Source organism: Fusarium graminearum, chromosome 1 (genome assembly GCF_000240135.3).
Source record: "Fusarium graminearum PH-1 chromosome 1, whole genome shotgun sequence".
Lineage (NCBI taxonomy): Eukaryota > Fungi > Ascomycota > Sordariomycetes > Hypocreales > Nectriaceae > Fusarium > Fusarium graminearum.
The window spans coordinates 4,331,436-4,352,314 of record NC_026474.1 but is presented as its reverse complement, the minus strand read 5'-3'; the positions used below and the strand labels follow the sequence as shown (position 1 = coordinate 4,352,314).

The following is a 20,879-nucleotide window of genomic DNA, read 5'->3' as shown; positions in this document are numbered from 1 at the left end:
CATTTACGCTGTTCGTATTTTCCTATGAAAGGTCCCAGATTATCTAGTTTTCTCCATTGCTGGTCTCAACACAAAATTGGATACTAGGCATATACTGCAGGACCGTCACGAAATTAACCCCAGCAATTTGTTCAGTATGTCAGCTACTTTTGCAACTCAACACCGAGAGGAAACACATGATAACCGAGTAAACCAAGTATTCTTTTTATTCCAGCCCACAACTGCAACCAAGTACAGTACCCTTGAACAACAGGATCCGATAGAACTTGCATCCACTGCTTCAAATCATTAGAGCATGGGACTCCCTGCAAATCTCGTTCCTCTAGCCCCTGGTCTTAAAACTACCAAATATGCACAACGTGAAATGCTTGTCTTCAATTCTATCTGCTTTATTGCTCCTCCTCGCCCTGGGGCTCCTCAACCTCTTCCTCGTCATCATCATCGAAGCTGCCTGTGGGCACCTCGTACAATCGAAGAATGGACTTGTTGGGGTCCTTAACAAGGACGAACTTGGCGTCCTGGGTGCTGCTGCTGAGGATCATGTCGGCAATAGTGCGAACGATACCCCAACCGTTGTTAAGGGACAAGTTCATCTGGTTGGCGAAATCACGAGGCTTCCAGCCGATAACGCCCAAGACCACGTGCTTATCATTGGAGCGGGGTGTCACACGGGAAACGAAACTGTGAAAATTAGTTAGCTAAAATAAGTATATGTTGTCAGCAAAAGGACTTACCCAAGCTTCATGACATCAGCGCTGGCGAGGATGCTCTGCACTGTCCATCGGGCAAGCTTGCAGCTGTTGTTCTTCATCTCGGTAGCAACAACGGCACCACGCTGAGTAACGAGCTTGCTTCGCCAGTCAAGAGCACCACCACTTCCTTGAGCCTTGCTATCGAACTCGTTGAGGGCGTGGATACTGATGTGCTGGTCCTCGCCGCTGATAGCGTTCTTCTGGACAGCATCAACTTCCGTACGGACGATGAGGTGGACAGGCTCCTCCTCGTTGGTAGACAGGTCGAAACGTCGGTACTTGTAGGCCTTGCTGGCAGGGGGGTCGGTATCCTCGGACGAGTTGTAGAAGGGGTTGCCGTGGGCCATGTTGACCTTTGCGGATTCGTTCTCAACAACGACTTGGTTGGTGAAGTTGTGGTTGATGTATGTGGCCTCCTCGGCGAGGGCGTTAGGCTGGTTGATGGTGTCCTTGCTGCCATCAGCAGCATCGAGAGGAGCGTCGGCAGCGTTCTCGTTAACTGTCACCATGTCAAGAGCAGCGTTGTCACGCTTGTCAAGGAAGATCTTGTTGCCCTGTCGAGAGATGACAATATCCCAGGGATAGACGGATCGAGGAGAGCACATGAGCATGGAAAGAATGCTGTCGGTAGCGAAGATGGTGGCCTCGTCCTTCTCAGCAAGCTCCTGGATAACGGGATCGGATGAGGTGGTGACATTGTATGCAGCGCGGTCGATAGGGGTGAGCTTCTTCTCGGCACCCTTGACGGGCTGCTTGTCGTAAGAGCGGTCATAGGGGTACAGGAAGCCGTAGTCGTCGATGTCCTCACCCTCGTCGGTGTCGAGGTTCAGCTTAGCCAAGCGGTTGAAGTCGATCTCCTCGAGCAACTTCCACTCAGCCTTGACGTTGATGCTAGCATCACGGTTGCGAGCAGGCTTGTCATAGTCCTTCCAGCCGAAGCGACGACCTCCACGGCCAGCGTTGTTGCGGCCGCCTCGGTCGTAGCCCTGTCGGCCACCAGCGTTGGCACCGCCCCTCTGGAGTGTGGTTCGTCCACCTCGGGCACCGGCCTGACCTCCACGCTGGCCACGGCCACGGGTAAAGACGGCGCCGCGACCGTATCTTGACTTTGTCGAATCTCGTACGTTGCTAACGACGGAGAAGGTGGACTCGTCCTCGGCGGGAGGTGCGTTGAAGGTGATGGCGTGGCTGGAGCCGTAGACTTGTTGGTCTGAATGGGAAATTCAAGTAAGCCAAGAGTCCACCAAAGACAGTACAAAAAGGTATTTGCTTCTTGGGAGGGAAAGAAAGAAGAATATAATATAGCGCAGCTTACCTCGGAAGTTTCTGTTGTACTGTGCCCGTCCACCACGATCTCTGTCCTTGCCCTCAGCGGTCCAGTCGGCCATGCGTCCCAGCTTGTCTCCCTTGGAGAAGGGCGCATAGGGCACGCCGTTGAGGGTAGTCTCTGAAGTGACTGAGGGACCCCAGCCGTCGCCGGCGGGGCAGCTCTCACAAATATTGATGTAATCGAGGGAGTCCGTCATTTTGAAGGATCTATATGATTTCTATGCGCGTTCGATTGCGCTTAGGTAGAAATCAAAGGTATTCGGCGTCGGGATCGGAGGCGGGGGATGCGTCAATCAACCTCTCGCTTCACAAGCGATGCTAGAATTTGGACATACACGATGAATTTGTGGTGGGGGTGGAGTGGGCCATGAAAAAAAACCAAGCCCCGCGTAGTCGATTGTGCGCTTTCCGCCACTCAGCCACATATTTAAATGGCGACCTAGGGTAACCTGACAGAAATCTGGGCTACAGAATTATCATGAACTTATATTCGAGCGCATTTGGAGAAAGCCGAAGGATTTTTTGTATATATGTAGTCGGGCGATAACAGTGGATATCACTAAATACTGCATACATCACTTAATGAATCAAAAACCAATGCAACTCCCAGCATTCAACACGCATACGACTTCATTCACTCATACATCATACCATCTTTACCACTGAATACATTATCAATGGCATCGCGCACCTCAAACTCCTCCATTACGGCACCGAAGCTTTGATACGTTAGTACAAGTGAAACGACGCTGGCATAATTGCTTACCCGTAACATCTCACTTTCCGAACGAGATCTTCGCTCAATTTTCGAAAGTCTGCCGCCTCAAGCTCGTTCGCTCTCGGATGCGACATGAGAATACCCCATGACATGATGGGAGTTACCTCGCCGTCGAGGTCGATGCTCTTGCTGAGATCCAAAAGGGTGGCCAAGTCTGCCTTGGGGACCTCCCATGTCTTCTGGCTGGGTTCGCCATCCACAGGAATGTGTATTTTACCAAAGGGTAAGCCCGGCCGCGACTCAGGGGATGGATCAGGCGGGCAGGATGCCATTAGGGCATGCCCACAAGGCTCGCCCTCGGGCTCAGAGGCTCTCTCGACCATGAATTGGATATGTGTCATACAGGGCCGCTCAAGACTACACACAGTCAACGTCTGTTAGCCGGCTTGATCGATACAGTGCCTTGCCAAAGCTCACCCATGGCGCAGGCCATTCGCGACATATCGCATAGAAGCATCACTGGGTATGTTTCGAGTGGGAGTTATCGTACGTTAAAACGAAATCAATGCCCGCCTGTTCCAATTCGGGATTTCCATGGTAAAGAGGCCGAGGCACACCATGCTGTTGCTGGCCGGATACGAAGCCTTGGTTTACGGCCGGAGGAAGGTGCATAGGCGAACCAACTGATGGTGCAGTGGATTGTGAGGTTAGAGGAGAAGATCCCGTGTTGTTAGAGTCGAAGCCTCGACTGGTCGCGCTCCCCGCCACATGTGGGCTGCTATGTTGAAGCCCAGCTTGTACCAAGGTGTCCCGCAAGCGTTTGTTCTCATCAGCTAGTCTCTCCCTGTCGAGGGAGACGTTACTGAAAACCTCTTTGAGGCGGAGGACTTCATCTTCCAGGGCCTTGATGTAGAGCTCTTTTCTCTCTCGGTGGGTTCTGGCAGTCGAGGTGTCATGTCAGAAATAAGGTCTGACTTTAGTTCAGAGGACGTACCGCTGGGCCTGACGATTTAATTCTTGACGACGAGTCAATGCCGGCTTGCTGTTGGGCTTTGGACCTCGTTTCTTGGGTGGGTTCCCATCTGATACCACGGATTAGCATTGCGAACGGAGGTGTTGAAGGCCAGGTCTGGATCCATACCACGCGTTGTTCTCTTGTCAGCCAGGCTCTTGTAGATTTCGGGGTCGAGGGCTGCTGCGTTATCGTCCTCTGAGCTTGCAATGATTCGGTCCGGTGATAGCGATGACGAGAAGGAGCGCTCAGTTGCGCCCGCAAGGTGATTGTTGAAGACAGACATGCTGATTGACTGCTTGCCCTACACCTATCTGTATCAGTGCTACGATGACTGGACACAAGATAGGTCAGCAGGTATGAAGCTTCCTGACGGATGAAAGCAAAAAGATGTATAATGATGATATGGAAAAGTCAAGTCACGAAGCTTAGCGTGCCGTTCTTAGAAACGGGACATGTTGAAGCTGCGAGTGTCGTCACTTTCTTCGAAGGTAATTCAAGAGAATTTGTACAGGGCCTGACGATCAGGACGCGTTAAACTAGCGCAGCGCAGTGAACAGCCGCTGGTCTAGGTTTAGGTATGGATGGGTGGTTTGCTGGAGGCAATGATTTGAGATAATTGCAGGAACAAGCCGGAGGCTGGATACTTCGTAAGACGGGAATGTCTGAAGGGCGCAATTCTAGAACCGGGGCAACTCAAATCATCAATGGATTAGTCAGGACTCCGGACGACCATGTATGAGTCGTTACGGCCGAATCATGTCGCTCGATCTATCTAGGCATAATGTACATTTTTTAAAATGAAAAAAATCATAGCGAATGCAAAGGGAAATCAGTAAGATACTGCGATAGGTGCATAAGTAAGCTGAAGCTGCAGTGGTTCGGAATGGTGAGTTGTTAGGTCATAACCATTGAACGCTCGAGTTCAAAGCTCACTTGCTCTTTCAAGTAAATTTCTTGGTCAGCTGCTGACATTTCTTAAAGTCGGAAGAAAAAAAGAACGGTATTCCTAGTAAATGAGACAACAGCGAGAAAACAAATATGTGGTTTATCATTATTTAGACCACCTTGAATCTTGAAATCAAATTCTTGACCTATCTTAGTAGTCGTTAGTGCTCATGACCGTAAACCGCGGGAGAAATGAGAGCCAACTTTGATGATTTGATAGTGGACGGCCCCACATTCTCCGCCTAGATCCTCCTAATCGAACCCCGATGCGGTCGTTCGGGTCTTTAGATCGGCTGTCACCCGGATATTGTCTTTCATATCAGTACTAACTCCTATCACTGCCAAATAACCTGGACCTACTCGTAGACAGATGTCGAATAAACTGACCGCTACAGATCTGTCTCTTTTCTATCCTGTCTTATCACCCGACCCATGCCCTCCCTCTAATAGTAGTGAAATGATATTTATAAACAGTCGAGTGTCAATGTTGTTGTTACATTGCAAAGATGGAGGATTTTTCGGCTATTTATGGAGACATCCAGTTATGTGTGGGTGTTGCTACAGTATGCATGCTAACGAGAAGGCTTGAGACAATGACTAGAAGCTGAGACACTCTTGACGATGAATGCTACTTGCTTTGTCACGAAATCTTCATCTTCAAGGGAGAGAGAGTGAAACACCTGGCATATTCAAGCATATCAATAACAAACGAGGCACTCAGGATTCCGTCATCCATTTGCTTCAGATAAAGGTGGCACTGACGCGAAGGACCGTCATGACCAGAAACATTTCCAAATATGTATGAGCTTACTGTAAAATCAGATTGGCTGAGGCCAACAGCTGATCAGTTTCAGCGAGGGCGATGGCACAATCACTCAAGCATACAAAGGGGTTGCAAAGGTTGTGTAGGACGGCAGAACTGCGTAAGCCTGGACTTCCAAGATAGCGGTGGTCCAAAGGCCTCACTTTCGAAGTGGGCATCCTGACTGATACCGCCTCATGTGTCTTGATCTATTTGTCCCTGATTATCTTTTGCGGGCGTCCGTGTGAAGCGCAAAACAAAAACATGTGCTTTACAGTGCATGTAAACATTTATGTTCTTGTATACCACACATGGCAACAGCAAATTTCATATGGTACAGTACCTGGGTACTAAGGTATGTAGATTAAACCTAAGACTCCAGCCGAAGTTGCTAGCGTTGCAAAAAAAAGAAACAAGAGAAGAGCTAGACACCGGCAGTTGATTTGAATGCAAGAAACGTATTTCTGCAGCCCCCCGAGAGTGAGAAATAGGTACATACTTTTCAGTCATTGCGTCGGATGAAGCGGTCGATACACCACCACTGGCCAGGGGGCAAGCTGGACGCTTGAGTGCCTATCTCACCACCTCCCTCCCTACCTTGCAGAAACACTCGACCGAATTATTAGACGAACAAACGAGCCTATAGGATCATACTAAATTAACAATTTACTAATGGGGTGAGATGAGAATATCAATGCCAACTAAATTAATTCGCGGTACAGCCGATACAAAGATCATGTCACTGCTGCAGTGAATCGTGTTGTTGGAGGCCGTTGCCCCGGAGCTCATATTTAGACCAAAACAGAGTGAAGAGCAAATCAGCAATAACAGCTTGACTCGCTTAGACGGGGAAAGCAAAACAAAGCAAAACAAAGCAGCCAAGTCCTGGCGGATGCATAGAGTACCTAAACGTTGCAGGCTAATGTGATCTGTGCTATTCATCATGCTGTTCCCCATGGACACAGGATGGATGGATGGGTAATTGTGACCAAGCAATAGACTTGACACTTATGACCCCCAACAAACCATAACTCATTGTGACACTAGACATGCAAACAGGCATCACACAATGTGACAGACTGTATACCTCCTAACCCATAGAGGTGAATACAACTCGGAACAGGTCTGAGGAATGATTTGCTGAGGGTGAGCAGATAGACAAGTATGATCATATTTCAATGCTTTCATGGAATGAGGGCGAGAAAAAAAAGTCATGTATCTAAAATCGCATACAGAGAGTCAGGGCTTGGCAAACAATGTCAACACAGCAACTACCTACCTATCATAAACCGTTATGTCTGTGTACCTTGAGTCAAATGCTTTGCTTTGCCCTTTTCCACTGCAACCTGTCAATGCTTCATCGAACCCGGCCCGTTTCCGCGACGCCCGTTGTGCTGTAGCCTTCATGCTCGTTCTAATCCATGGCAATCTGATCACCGAGGCACAGGATGCAAGTTACATTGATAATAAATTCGCCTCTCTACACCTGCATCACTGTCTGCGCCCCTCCAGGTCGGGTGAGACAGTTGCGTCTCGTACATCAAACGACATCGATTGGTTGATGGGATTTGGGGATGTGACCACAGCAGGCTGAGATCATCAGTTTCTACAGTACACTCTCTTAGTCTAGTGTTTGTGCTGCAGCCCTGGAGAGGCACCTGACGAAGGAGAGTTTTCCCTCTCAGACTCTTCTACTTTCAATGGCACACACAGTCAAGAGCCTTCGTTACCTCTACTGAAGAAAAGGATGGTTTGGGATAGAATCTCGATCTACCTACCTCTAGGTTTTAAGGTACCGTGCAGACAATTGATTTGACAACTCGGTCAACACATGGCACGTGGGGGAGGGGATCAATGCCTTTTCTCAGTCGCACTCCGTACATGAGCCTCATCCACGCAACCCTGTTTTCTAACATAACAAACTAAATTCGATGAGAAAGGAATAAAGTAAGAGCATGCTCGCAAAGGGGGGCTATTGAGGCATTGGAATCCATGAAAAGCGAAACTAGAGAAGAGCCTATTCACAAGACAGATAACAGCTCGGAAGCCAAACCAACCAATCCTCCCTCCCTCCACCCATTCATCATCCTGGTTTCCATTGTCACCTACCCACATACTTAGTACTATTCCATAAAGCAAGGCATGTAGGTAGCAGATACTGTAGACTCGTGCAGCGGATCAGATCTACCTTTGAGGGCACCAAGAATTCAGAGCAGAAACGTCTTGTCTTTTCCAGAGACAACAAACAGTCAGCTCTAGTACAATGACTCATGCCTTGTCAAGAGAAATATGTAATGTATGTCTACAAGGGTACAGTTGATATCAGGTCATTTCTTCTTTCACAGGAGCATTGCGCATTCTTTTCCTGCACCCCCTCAGGTACGCTACCTCTCAGGTAACATAGGTACGCAGAGAGGGGCCGGCTCCTAGTGACGTGAACATGGTTCCATCCCATGCATCTTTGGCTGAAACATGGGACAATAGAAAATCACTCGCGTCGTGCATAATTCGAGTTTTGACGAACATAGCGAACGATAGTGGACCGATTCAGTATGGATAATAGAACGAAGAAGAAGGGGAACATTCATTTCCTCGACCGATATCAACAGGGTTCAGAAACAATACCTGAAAGCTCCTCATGGCGTCTAGGAGAAGTAGAGGTGTCGATGGAAGCGGGCACCAACTGTGCCCGCGGTCTAAGTTACCTTAGCAGGTGGCTGCCCGCCCGCACGTAGCTTCCGTAGGTACATGGGGTCCCCTCTAGGCTCTCCCTAGGCGCAGGGCGCTGTAAGATGGAAGAAAAAAAAGATATCCATACCCGCAATGCTGCAGCTAAGCAGGGCTAGGAGCTTGACTCCCGGAGATGGTGGGTGGTGATTGGCCAAACAGTGCCTTCCCCCGCTTATTGTATCATGAGAAGAACGCGCCTTCACGATAGCCCCAAAGACGCCGTGGCTCACCTGGGCCAAACTTTGTCTTTCTTTCCTTAACGGCGATTCTTGCACCCTGTTCTACCAATCTCAAGGACAAGAGCAAGAACAAGATCCATCAACCGTGCTGCCAATTCGACTCGATAGTCCTCACCTCACCTCGCATCGTTTCGTCTTGCCTCGCCTCGCTTCGACCGAGCAGGTACCTACGGTCACGGTCAAGGCACGGTCCGGTACCATCACGGTTGGCTTGTTCGGCTGCACCTCAAATCTCGCTCGTACAAGTCAAGTCAACGTTGGGCTTCTAGGCTTCAGGGCCGTCTGATCTCGACTCCTTTCCACGGCCTATACCCACGACTTGCACAGCGTCAGCCTGAGATCCTCCTCGCTGTCGAACCCTCAGTCATGTCTCCGAGTCTCGCGGGTCTATAGTTCTGGCGCCCTTGCCAGACCCCGAGTCTCCCCACTTGTGCTTCCGCTAGAGTCCCCAGCTACTCTTCCCCCGGCACCGGCCCATTATATCACGATTCGACGATATCTACGAAACATCGATTACTTCACCCGTCTCTGGTCTGAGTGGTTCTTACCTTCGAAATGCCCATGGACTCTCCGTCCGGCGCCACATTGGCGCCCCCAGCAGTTACTTCTTTGAGGGCACAACAAACAACTGCTATGGAGAGGTCCTTGAGTCAGGACATCAGGGAAGAACGTGAGGAGCTACGCGAAGCCGCTGAACAGACCCTCAATACAATCGTCGACCTCAATTTTGATGGAACTATTAAATGGGTCAGTCCCTCCTGGACTGACGTCGTGGGCACCCAGTTTGAGACTGTCAATGGCGCACACATCTCAGAATTGATAGTCAGCGACAACAAGAACGTCTTTACCGAAGTTGTCGAATCTATGAAGAAGGATGATTCTCGAAGTCATCGAGTACGATTTACAGTCCAACTGGGACCCCTTTCGAAGCTATTACCTATTGACGAACTTGAACACGATCCCGAAGACCAGCCGTTCCATGTTGTGGACCTCGAAGCTCAGGGAATTATGGTCTACGACAGTGTTTCGGGTGGTGAGAGCCATGTAAGATTTTCGAACGTTACCTTTATTCGCAGTGCTGATCTTCTTCGCAGACAATGTGGATGATCCGTCCCTGGGTTGCTCCACGAGAGATCAAGATCGACCTACCTAACGTTATTGTCGATTCACTGGGCTCCGGTGCTGAAGTGTTGGCAAGCTATCTGACCCAACTCGCCGAGAGCGGGCTCGACGACCCTGAACAATTAGAACCTCCACCACCTGTTCTCTGCCGGATTTGCGAGCGCCAAATTCCCCGCTGGTGGTTTGAGAAACACACTGATCTATGTCTTCAAGAACATCGGGCTGAGATGGATGTCCAGATGGCCCAAGAAAATCTGGCTGAACATCGACATTCGATCGTCAAGGTCCTTGATGCCCTAGAGGCCCGTAAGAGCCGGTCTCTAGCCGGTGATCAAACCCCTGTACCCGTTGCCGAGTACAAGGGCTTACCAATTGGACCACCGCCATCAACACAGTCATCCCCTGGCAGCTCATTACCTCGATCTCGGGAACGTTCTGGAGGGTTTGGGCATACTAGGGCACGCTCGTTCGCTATTCGTCGGCCACAAGCTCGAATCGTGGAGTTGCTGATGGATCTTTGTGACACTGCCATCGAGGTCAGTACTCCTGCTATAAAGGAGTCTACAACACAACAAAACAACGGCGAATTTAGAACGCAATCGCCGCAGTCTGAATCACGCATATCACAGGTTCTACAATGGCAGTCGCCAAGTACGAACACCCTGGAGCAAGAACAAGGCTTGGCTCTGCTGTGTGCTGATACAGAAAAGGTTGCCAGAACCAAAGTCGATGCCGTTTTTCGCCACAGGAAAATTATTGAATATGCCGAACGTATTCGTATCGAGCTCGCATGCCTTGTTCAGGACTGTATTGACGAGGCGCTGAGGAAGGCAGCTCGTATAGCTAATGGCGAGCTGACCGATTCGACTGAAGAAGGCAGGCTGCACTCCGATTATGAGCACTGCGATTCATGCGACGAGGCTGTCGAAGCAGATGAAGATATTCCTGCAGAACCATTGGCGCCCGAGCCTCAGCAAGCCGAGCAACGAGATAGCGAAAGCTTGGCAGGGCCTCTCAATAGTCCATCCGTATTGGCTACCGCTCTTCGCCAAATGAGTTTGTCTGAGAACCGAGACCGATCTCGACCGACGTCTTTCGTGGCTTCTACTAGATCTAGCAGTCCAAAGGAGTGTCCGACACCCCGATCGCACTTTGGCGGACAGAGTAATCTAGGATTCCAAGCTCGTGATAGCCGTAGAGACTCCATCTACATGGAAGGCGATTTTTTGGATAGCGAAGGCAGCTTCAGGTCGTCTTCAGTTACGTCCCGCAATGCCCCCAGAACCGAGTCGCCCATCTCAGAATTTGGTGACCTCCGGCGTGCTGCCAGCACAAGGAGACGTCACCGAAGAAGTTTGATCTTGCCCGGTACTTCATCTCCGCACCGCCAGGAGTCGCCTTCCCGCCCAGGGCAACCATCTTCCCCCTTGCGGATCAAAGCTAGAGGGTTCCCGATGTCCCAGGAGGGTGTGGTGTCTCCGGAAGCATCGCCTATGCTTCCCGGTAGTGATTTCAGCTCTCCTGCTGCACACAGCCACAGGCACCATCGTAGACAGTCGTCGGCAGCCATATCTGACTTTGTCATGAAGCCGCCCCCCTCGCCTCGCCTGGGAGCCAACCAAGCTCCTCCACAGCAACGGCCAACTCAGCCCTCGATCAAAGATTTCGAGATCATCAAGCCTATCAGCAAGGGTGCTTTCGGTAGTGTCTATTTATCAAAGAAAAAGTCCACAGGAGAGTACTTTGCAATCAAAGTCCTCAAAAAAGCTGACATGGTGGCCAAGAACCAAGTCGGCAATGTCAAGGCGGAGCGCGCCATCATGATGTGGCAAGGAGAAAGCGATTTTGTCGCCAAGCTGTACTGGACGTTTTCAAGCAAAGATTATCTCTACCTTGTGATGGAGTACCTCAACGGTGGTGACTGCGCTTCTCTCATCAAAGTTCTTGGAGGGCTTCCCGAGGAGTGGGTAAAGAAGTATCTCGGTGAGGTCGTTTTGGGAGTCGAACATCTTCACAGTCGCGGCATTATCCACCGCGATTTGAAACCAGACAACCTGCTTATTGATCAGAAGGGCCACCTGAAGCTTACTGATTTTGGCCTCTCGCGACTGGGATTAGTTGGCCGACAGAAGCGCGCGTTGAACAGCGAGATCTCGGATGGAACACCAGACCTACTCAAGCAAGGCCCATTTGCCCGATCTGCATCTATTGCATCTTCAAGATCAGCATCTCTTGATCTGCACGGCCATACTCAGTCTCCCAGCCAGACGCCTCAAATGACTCCAGAGGTTGGCAGTTTAGCCCAGCCGTCTTATTTCAGCCTTGGTCAGGAACCTCGCCGAATATCAGGCACTCACCGAAGTGACAGTGGTGGTAGCGAAACGCTGGCCCGCATGGTCACCAACTTTTCCCTGAATGACGCTGAGGTGACATCTCAAGCCAACAGTATCAAGTCAACGCTGGACGAGGAAGCGATTACACAGGGCTCACCAGATCTGCCCATGAGTGTTGGTTCAAGGATGAGTATGGACAGCCATGCCAGAAACTCTCTACCACTTTCCAACATGATGCCTCCCCCGATGGCCCTCTTCAACCCCGAGGATACCAACCGACGTTTTGTGGGAACACCAGACTATCTGGCTCCTGAAACTATCAAGGGTGACAAGCAAGATGAGACAAGCGATTGGTGGTCTGTTGGCTGCATCCTCTTCGAATTCCTCTACGGAATCCCTCCCTTCCACGCCGATGAGGCCGAGCATGTTTTTGAAAATATTCTCGCACGGAAGATCCAATGGCCAGATGAGAATGAATGTGAACCGATATCCGAGGCGGCCAAAGATTTGATTAACAAGCTACTGTGCATGGAGCCTCATCAGAGGCTAGGCTCCAACCAGGATGATAAGTTCCCATCTGGAGGTGACGAAATTCGCAGCCACCCTTGGTTTCAGGATGTCAATTGGGACACACTTCTGGAGGACGAGGCTCAGTTTGTGCCACAGCCCGAAAACCCTGAAGACACAGAATATTTTGATGCCAGAGGAGCAGTCCTGCAGTCGTTTGCTGAGGAAATGGAAGACCAGGCGTCTCCTCAATCTTCCGCAGCAGGTTCTGAATATGCCGAGCGACCACACGATGCTCTTTCTCGAGTTCGGTCGCAGGTCAATTCTATCAATCGGAAGCTCATGCCATTGCATATCCCACCTCACGTCCGTGATCTGAAATCAAGACGTCTGAGCGAACCCGTCGCAATGGATGATTTTGGCTCCTTCTCCTTCAAAAATCTCCCTGTGCTGGAAAAGGCCAACAAGGACGTGATCCAAAAGTTGAGAGCTGAGGCGCTGGCTGCGCAGAGTAAAGGAACCTCTACCAGCCCTGGAGCAGTGAGTAGCGCTGTATCACCAGGGCCATCTCTTGAAGGCAGTCCTGTGCTGTCCAACCCCGTTTCTCGCACTATTTCCAATGCCAAAGCGACGAACCGAGCACAGTCGCCCTCTGGGTTTGGCCATGTGAGCGCGTCCCCTAACCGGGCCTCTCAGCCTTCGTCACCACTACTTGTGTCATTTGTTGCCGGGCAAGGAGCCGAAGGTCGACGGAAGGCATCGAGTAACTCTTCCAGTCTGTCGCATCAATCAACCGCTGCGACTCTGCAGCCAAGTTCAGCTTTTGAGATACCCAAGGTGCCACCGAGTCTGCAAAAGGCCGCCACCACAGTTGGGGCATCGTCTCCTGTACAGACTCGCAGCGCAGCGCCACCCCCTTTGTCCTTGTCGCCCCAAAAGACCATAACAACCCCAAAACAGTCGAGCAATTCATCCGCAGGACGCTCCAGGTCACTCACTGTGGGCTCACAGTCTCAAGACGGCAGCCCTGTTGCTTCTGACATAATGCATCATCATCGGAATAGGAGAAGTCAAGTCTTTGATATGTCTCCATCTTCGTCAGATAACGAGGGCGAGAAGCATAACGCCCTTCTCCGAGTGCAGAGGCGTAGGCAGAGCTCAAGACGACTTTCACAGATTGCTTTTGACGAAGGACCTACTTTCCGGCCGTTGGACGTGCTGATATGTGAGGACCATCCAGTATCTCGCATGGTCATGGAAAAATTGCTTGAGAAATTGAGATGTCGAACTATTTCTGTACCGAACGGATCCGAAGCTGTTCGATATTCTATGAGTGAAATCAAGTTTGATGTCATTTTTCTCGAATATCAGCTTCCTCAGATCAACGGCGCTGATGTAGCACGGATGATCCGGGAGACCAAGAATGCCAATTCTCACACTCCCATCGTGGCTATCACGGCTTACTTGAAGGAGCTCCAGGCACCGCATTACTTCGACTCGCTGATCGAGAAGCCAATCAGTTCCTCGAAGCTCACTGAGGTCCTGCAAGGCTTGTGTAGATGGCGGCCTGAGTCACCAGGACATTCATCGGGTATGCCACGGCCGGTCCCATTGGGAATTCGCAAGGCTAATTCTCGCCTTGAAGACAGTCCTACATCGGGCTCGTCCATCTTTGCTGGTCGCTTGGGAGCCGCGATGATGTCTAGTCGTGAAGATTCGATCACGTCGTCTTTGTTTGGTGATTCGGAGTCGGTAACGACTGAAGAGCTGCCAGTCGTCGTAAGCCGCAAGGGTACAAACGAATGGGATGAAGGGGGCTTGAATATTACTGAAAACAATGATGCCCACGAGCCTACAAAAAAGGCGATTCCCCAACTTGTGGCTCAGCAATCCGCCCCAGCCCAGATGGAACACCACATTCGGGTCAATGACAAGGTGAAAGGGAAGCGAGAAGGGTCTGAACAAAGAACGTTGGAAGGCACTGAATCAGCTGATGACGAGGACGAAGAACTGGGAGGTAGTCGAGAGAAACATCATGAACATCATGGTCGCAATAGCCAGCAAATGCTGAGCAAAGCCAGTCTACCCAGCTCCAAGCTTGGCATTGAGATGATGCGAGCAAACAGCCATGACAGTTTGACGGTGGGCTCAGAGAGCACACCTGAAGCTGTAACCCAAGTTGTGACAACACCGTCGAAGGAGATGGAAGCGGGAATCCTCGATGGTGAGATTGTCGCCGAACCTACAGCAAGTACACCTCCAGATTCGGAAATGAAAGTTGAGGATATTACGCCCAAAACCGACAAGGATGGAACTGGCAGCGTAGATGCAACGCCCCGCCCCCCGACCGTTGCGAGAGATGGTTGCGGTGAAGATGAGGAAGCAACACCAAGACCGGTCGGGAAATAACATTACCCCGTAGTTGGGCGAAACTAGAAAGCCATCGGTTTACTGTGTGCGGGAAGCTGTTTTGTAGCATTCTTTTCCCATCTCGATTTTTATTTTTTATTTTTTTCCACCTCGATTTTTCTTTGTATCTACGAAATGCAGCGTGGCGTTTGAGCGGAGACGGAGTCAAGTTGCACTGAGGATGGCTGCGTGGCACACGAGCAGCATTGGGCACATATGTGCCTATACGCAAGGGGAGATGCCATCCGGCGAACAGACTGAACGTAGGATGCTTCAAGTCTTCCACGGTGAAAGAAACTGGAGCCTCCTCCCCCTCGCCCTGGTTGTCCTGACACTCCTTGGGACCTTGAGCCATATAAACATGAGAAGCGAACTATGGAATTGGAGACGGGGGAAATGAAAAGAAAGAAAAGCAACAAAAAAAAGCCATCAAGATGCAAATATGTCTACTTCGCAGTTGTGAAAGAGGAAGAAGAGGCGGGAACTGCGAGGGCTGAGATGTCGTCAACGGTCTTGAGGCAAGCAAACACATCTTTGTGGACTGGAGCGAGTATGTTCACCACCCGTAGTAATTTAGTCGCACTCAGTCAGCTTAGCAACTTAACATGGAAGTGGTATTTATGCATTCAAAGAACCTCGTAATCCGGTATATTGATAACAACAATAACGTTTGTGTATGGATGGGCAGGCTTGCTTGTTTGTCGAAGTGGTGTCGTTTTATGCCGGAAGAGAAAGAGGAGGGAGGGGAAGCACTGTTTTGGCATCCGAGTATGTTTTGAATATATGCGCTGTAGCAGCATATTGACATATGGTAATAATCAATCAATTATTTCTCGGATACCAGAGGTGTGAGGAGGGGCCTGCCCCAGACCAACAACGACGCTCGGAAGAAGAGAGAAAGGGGGGGGCTGGTTACTGTCAAGGGTCTGTAGTAGTTGGGATTGAAGTTTCGGTCGAAGCGACTCGAAGCACAAATCAGAAGTGATTGACCCCATCTGCAAGAGTGTCAGGAGGATAGAATGTGGAGGGGATTGGGGGTGCTGGAGTGTTATCCACCAAATTAGTATGCATATTTGTTATGGTTATTCATGGGATGGAGACGGCCAGGCGAAAGGAAGAGGGGTGTGAGCTTGATGATATTCCTTGGAACGGGCTGATACTCGAGATGTTTGTGGTTTATGATGATATGCAAAACCCAGCACGAGGTGATATTTCAGTGAGCATTGAGCAGCGAGCGAGCACACGATTAATTGCTGGATGCGGACGAGTAAGCATTCAGCACACGACCACGCCTCATCAGATGCGGATGGCGGGCGTCTTGCATGCATGCATGGCAAGCTAATAAGTTGACATGACATGAGCTGAGGGGAGGAGGAACTACTAAGACTGTGTAACTACTAACCTACACAGAGGTACAGAGTAGCCTGTACGTAATGTCGCAGGGTTCGGTAGGCGTTGAGAACCTACACAAGCGGGGTCGACAACGGGCTAGACCTTGCATTTTCGTGTTTTGCCGGTGGCCACTGAGAGGCAATCATGGCATGGTTATGCGAGACGATCAAGATAGCGTAGGATTGATTGACATGGTAAAAACAGCACATAACACAGCTAGATTAAGCTTTTCTTTAGCGTTGACCTTAAAAAAGAAGAAGAGACAATTTAAGTTTCAAGGGCACGAGGTTAACATGTGAAGCGAGCTGGCCGGGCAGGAAGCGAAGAGTGAATAATTGTCTGAATTCTCTGTCAGTCGCATCACACGACTTCTTTCCGCATTAGGCGGATGTCGTTAAGAAGGACTCCACAGAGCCGGTTCCACCTTTTATCTTGTGCAGCGAATTTTTCATAATTCTGCCCTGTTTAGGCTTAGAACGCCAGTGCCGAGCCACGCATCTGCGGCTCCCGACAGCGCCGAGCCGGGACGATGGGAATAGCAGAAACGAAGTAGCTTGGCGCTGGCATCACATCACTCGAAACGAAGGCATGAAATGAACTGGCCAAAAAGTTAAATGGAAATCTCCCGGTGTCTGAAATAGGACACCGAAGGAAAGGAAATGGAGGGTAGGAAGGACATAAAAAAAGGATTTAAAACCACCACAAACAGGAAACGGGCCGCATTGTGGTGTGCGCGTTGAGTTGCATGGCCGAATTATCTCGCAACAAGAGGATCCAGATCCATTTTTTTTAATCGAGGGTCAAGTCCCTTAGAATGCCATAATGGTGATTTTCTAAGCAGAGATCGACCTTGCTCCTGCCAACGGCGTCGGCCGAAGCAGGGTCAGGCGGGTCTTGAAGATGCCGTTTTAGCCGGGTTGCTCCTGCTCAAACTTGTAGGTATATTTTTTTCTTCTTTCCTTTGCTCGCGTGTGCGACTGCCTTTACGAACAAACGGACAAGACGAACCCCAGGTTTTTCCATATCCGAGTTGGGGCCGGTTCTACAGAGAGTCCAGTCCAGTCCAGTCCAGCCTCTTGCGGAGCTGAATCGAAAAACGTGCCTCATCTCGAGTCTTGAGTTTGTGAATGCGCCTTGAAGTGCAATCTCTTGCAACGGGAGCGACGCAGATTGAAGACGTCAGTATTTTAGTATTTCGTCATTGTTTTGACTATCTAATCTAAATCATGTTTCATAATTGGTTGCGATCAACGTCTTTTCCCTCTGCCTCATACGGATACAGTAGATATCTTCTAACCGTGGCGACGTCTGGAACGGATATCGTAGACAAGACACAACACAACTGCATACAGGATCTGGCCTGGATCTCTCGGCGTTTGATAGCCATGATACGATGCACAGTACGTATCTAATGACCCAGGCATTTGGGGTCCCACCCATCTGCATTGTGAGTTTCTGACGGATCAAAAGCATGCAATGTCCCATTGACCATCCAATGTCATGTCACCCACCCCTGACGTTTCCTACGTAGCTCCAGAGCTAAACCCATGGCCCGCTTTGTTTCTCTCTTATTGGAAGTTTGAGCTTCTGGTCCCTGATGCAGAAGAGGTAACGGCACGGCAATGACAATCGCAAAAAAACGAGGCGGCGGCGGCGACATGCTCTTTCGGTCAAGCAACAGATCGCGCACGGGAGCTATACACACGCACGCCCTCCTAATCGACCCCAGAGATCGACTTTTGTCCACACGTTCTCCCACGAGGTTAATTTGCGTCTTCTTACTGGCTGATCTTCTCTCACGATGCTCGTCACTGTCGTTTTGCATATCCGAGCTCAAACTACTGTACATATCGCTTCTCATGTAGTTCAAATACTGCCCTTCCTCGCCTTTTGAATCTGTTGCAATTAGACTCTTGTCTTTACTCCCTCAGAGCAGAGCCAAAAACAAGACATTTCCCTGTCTTGAATTCCTCAATTCATCTCCTGCCCCATCAAATTTTGGGCCCCCTCGGCTCTTCTTTGCCTCCAGTATAAAACTTTTTTTTCCCCTTCTGGTGGTTTGTGCTTTTCCCACTACTTGCGCCTGGCTTGGGATTCACATACTTTTCTCAACCTATAACTACCTTCCTACAACAACAACAATATTCCAATTCCAATTCCTGCATCATCATCAAAACAGCTTCTTAGTCAAAGGCTCACTGCGCCTTTCCTCACCTCACAATGGTTCATCACAGGCATCATCACGAGTCTGCGGTGCCCGGCGTGATCCCTGTTCCGCACGGTCCTGTCGACAGCGACTCTGAGCAAATCTCAAACGAGCCCATTGCTTATGCTACTGCTGATGAGCGCCGCATCTTCAGCCATGTAACACGCCCAGATGATTCCTACAACGAGGACGGCATCTACTGGGCCGATCTGCCTTTGGCACAGCGCTACCGCTTCGTCTCAAAGGTCGACAACGAAGCTGCCAAAGAAGAGGCTGCAACTGCCTGGTCAATGTTCAAGGAAGACCCTCTGTCGCCTTTGTCCTGGTACTTTCGCCATGCTGTTATTCCTGGTGCCGGTCTTGGTCTTGAGGGCTACGTCCTCTTCTCAATTGGTAACCTAGAGCCTCTGTTCAAGGCTGTTTGGCCTGAATGCTGGGGCAAGGAGCCCACTACCTGCTCTCACAACTGGGTTGCCTCTGTGACATACCTTGAGATTATCGGTATCATGGTTGGCCAGGCCGTCGTTGGTGTAAGTCTTTCCCCGCCATTTACTTGGCAACTTCAAATACTGCCTTTTGTGAATTGATTCTGACTCTCCGCAGGTTATGGGTGATTGGGTTGGTCGACGATGGGGTCTCATTCAAGATGCCGCCATCATGTTTATCGGTCTCCTTATGCTCACTGCCTCTTGGGGACTTACTCTTCAGGGTTGGGTCATCTGCTACGCTTGGTCCCTCTTCTTCTACGGTTTTGGTGTTGGTGGCGAGTACCCCATCACGGCTACTTCGTCTCTCGAGGGTGTTTCCTCCGGTGGCAGAGTCTCTACCCGTGAGGATCGTCTGCACCGTGGTCGACGTGTTACCACAGCTTTCCTGATGCAGGGTTGGGGTCAGTTCGTCAACCAGGTCATCCTCATTGCTCTCCTCGCCATCTTCAACAACGGAAAGAGCTCGCCTCCCTACAGCGCCTCTGCCGCACAGTACACTTTCCGCCTGTCCTTTGCCTTCCCCGCCATTGGTACGCTCTGGCTTCTTTACTACCGTACCTACCGCATGCGCAGCGCGGGTAAGCAGCTCGCCGAGGCCAAGAAGCGCTCCAACGTCACTGGTTACGATCTGAACGCCCTTCGACACTGCTTCGGTAGCTTCGGCGGCCGCCTTTTGGCCACTTCTGGCACCTGGTTCTGTAACGATGTCTTCTTCTACGGCAACAAGCTCTTCCAAGGTCAATTCATCAAGGTTATTTCTCCTGACAGCAACTCCATCTTCACCACCTGGACCTGGAACCTTGTCAACATCACTGTCTCTCTGGCTGGTTACTACCTCGCTTCCCTGCTCATCGACAACAAGATGTACGGCCGCAAGATGATGCAGCAGGTTGGCTTCTTCATGTGCTTCCTGATGTTCGTCATCCCTGCCTTCAGGTACGAATACTACACCAGCCCCGCCGGAATCCACTCCTTCCAGGCCATGTACTTCATCTCCTCCTTCTTCAACCAGTTCGGCCCCAACTCGGTTACCTTCCTCGTCGCCGGTGAGGTTTTCCCTACACCCGTTCGCGCCACGGCCCACGGTTTCTCTGCCTGTATCGGCAAGTCTGGTGCCCTCCTTGCCTCGGTTCTCTACAACTACATCGATGACCAGACCAAGTTTTACGTCGTCCCCTGGTTCGGTCTCGTTGGCATGCTTCTCACTTGGGTTTTCCTCCCAGATACCACTGGTCTTGACCTCAAGGAACAGGAGCGCCGCTGGCACTACATCCGCGACGGCAAGGAGAGCGAGTACCATGGCGTTGCTGTTAATCCTATCCATCTGTCTCTCTGGGAGCGCCTCCGAGGCCTCGGCAAGAGCTACGACCCCGAGGCTGACTGGCGCGCCAAGGTTCAGGACATGCGCGCTGAGTGGGAGCTTGTTCAGGCCAACCGCGGCCCCAAGGAGACCGAGGGTGCTATGCCCGAAGATGGCGAGTTCTCTCCTGAGATCCACGAGTTCTTCAAGCGCTCTAGCCCCAAGCACATTGGTCGACGAGACGAGTCACTCATGGTAGACTCAGTGAACGAGAAGACCGCCGCGCCTTCTGATGATTCTATTACGAAATAATTACGTCCCTTTCTGCTGGATGGCATTCGTAACGAATCACTACCACATACATATGTCATCTTACTGGAGCGAGCGGCTGATAGCATGGGTTTGGCGTTAACGGTATTCAATGCATTGCTAGTTTTTATGGAGGATCCAAAAGTTTGATCTGTGTATCACTTTGATACAAAACCCGTGGGCAGATAGTTTGTTCTAGAAATAACTACAAAGACAAAATAGAACAGTTCCCATCCATACCTACCAAATCTCTGCCGTGTTATATCATATAGTATCACTGGTA

General features: G+C 50.4%; 4 protein-coding genes across 4 annotated transcripts; 2 read left to right on the top strand and 2 right to left on the bottom strand.

Annotated features, from left to right (window-relative positions):
* Nucleotides 1-138: 138 nt before the first annotated feature.
* FGSG_01314 (eukaryotic translation initiation factor 3 subunit 7) lies at nucleotides 139-2,376 on the bottom strand. Its single transcript, XM_011318798.1, has 3 exons — nucleotides 2,068-2,376; nucleotides 735-1,962; nucleotides 139-681 (listed from the first exon to the last, which is right to left on the bottom strand). The coding sequence occupies exons 1-3, from the start codon at nucleotides 2,276-2,278 to the stop codon at nucleotides 390-392; spliced, it is 1,731 nt and encodes a 576-aa protein (XP_011317100.1). The 5' UTR covers nucleotides 2,279-2,376; the 3' UTR covers nucleotides 139-389.
* Nucleotides 2,377-2,715: 339 nt separating this feature from the next.
* FGSG_01313 (uncharacterized protein) lies at nucleotides 2,716-4,097 on the bottom strand (the record flags this gene model as incomplete). Its single annotated transcript, XM_011318797.1, has 5 exons — nucleotides 2,716-2,800; nucleotides 2,848-3,216; nucleotides 3,350-3,736; nucleotides 3,794-3,881; nucleotides 3,941-4,097. The coding sequence occupies 5 exons, from the start codon at nucleotides 4,095-4,097 to the stop codon at nucleotides 2,716-2,718; spliced, it is 1,086 nt and encodes a 361-aa protein (XP_011317099.1).
* Nucleotides 4,098-9,085: 4,988 nt separating this feature from the next.
* On the top strand, nucleotides 9,086-14,901 carry FGSG_01312 (uncharacterized protein; the record flags this gene model as incomplete). Its single annotated transcript, XM_011318796.1, has 2 exons — nucleotides 9,086-9,574; nucleotides 9,625-14,901. The coding sequence occupies 2 exons, from the start codon at nucleotides 9,086-9,088 to the stop codon at nucleotides 14,899-14,901; spliced, it is 5,766 nt and encodes a 1,921-aa protein (XP_011317098.1).
* A 3,340-nt stretch (nucleotides 14,902-18,241) lies between these two features.
* Nucleotides 18,242-20,837, top strand: FGSG_01311 (uncharacterized protein). The gene is made up of 2 exons (XM_011318795.1): nucleotides 18,242-19,029; nucleotides 19,103-20,837. Exons 1-2 carry the CDS (start codon nucleotides 18,514-18,516, stop codon nucleotides 20,597-20,599), a joined length of 2,013 nt encoding a protein of 670 aa, XP_011317097.1. The 5' UTR covers nucleotides 18,242-18,513; the 3' UTR covers nucleotides 20,600-20,837.
* Nucleotides 20,838-20,879: the final 42 nt, after the last annotated feature.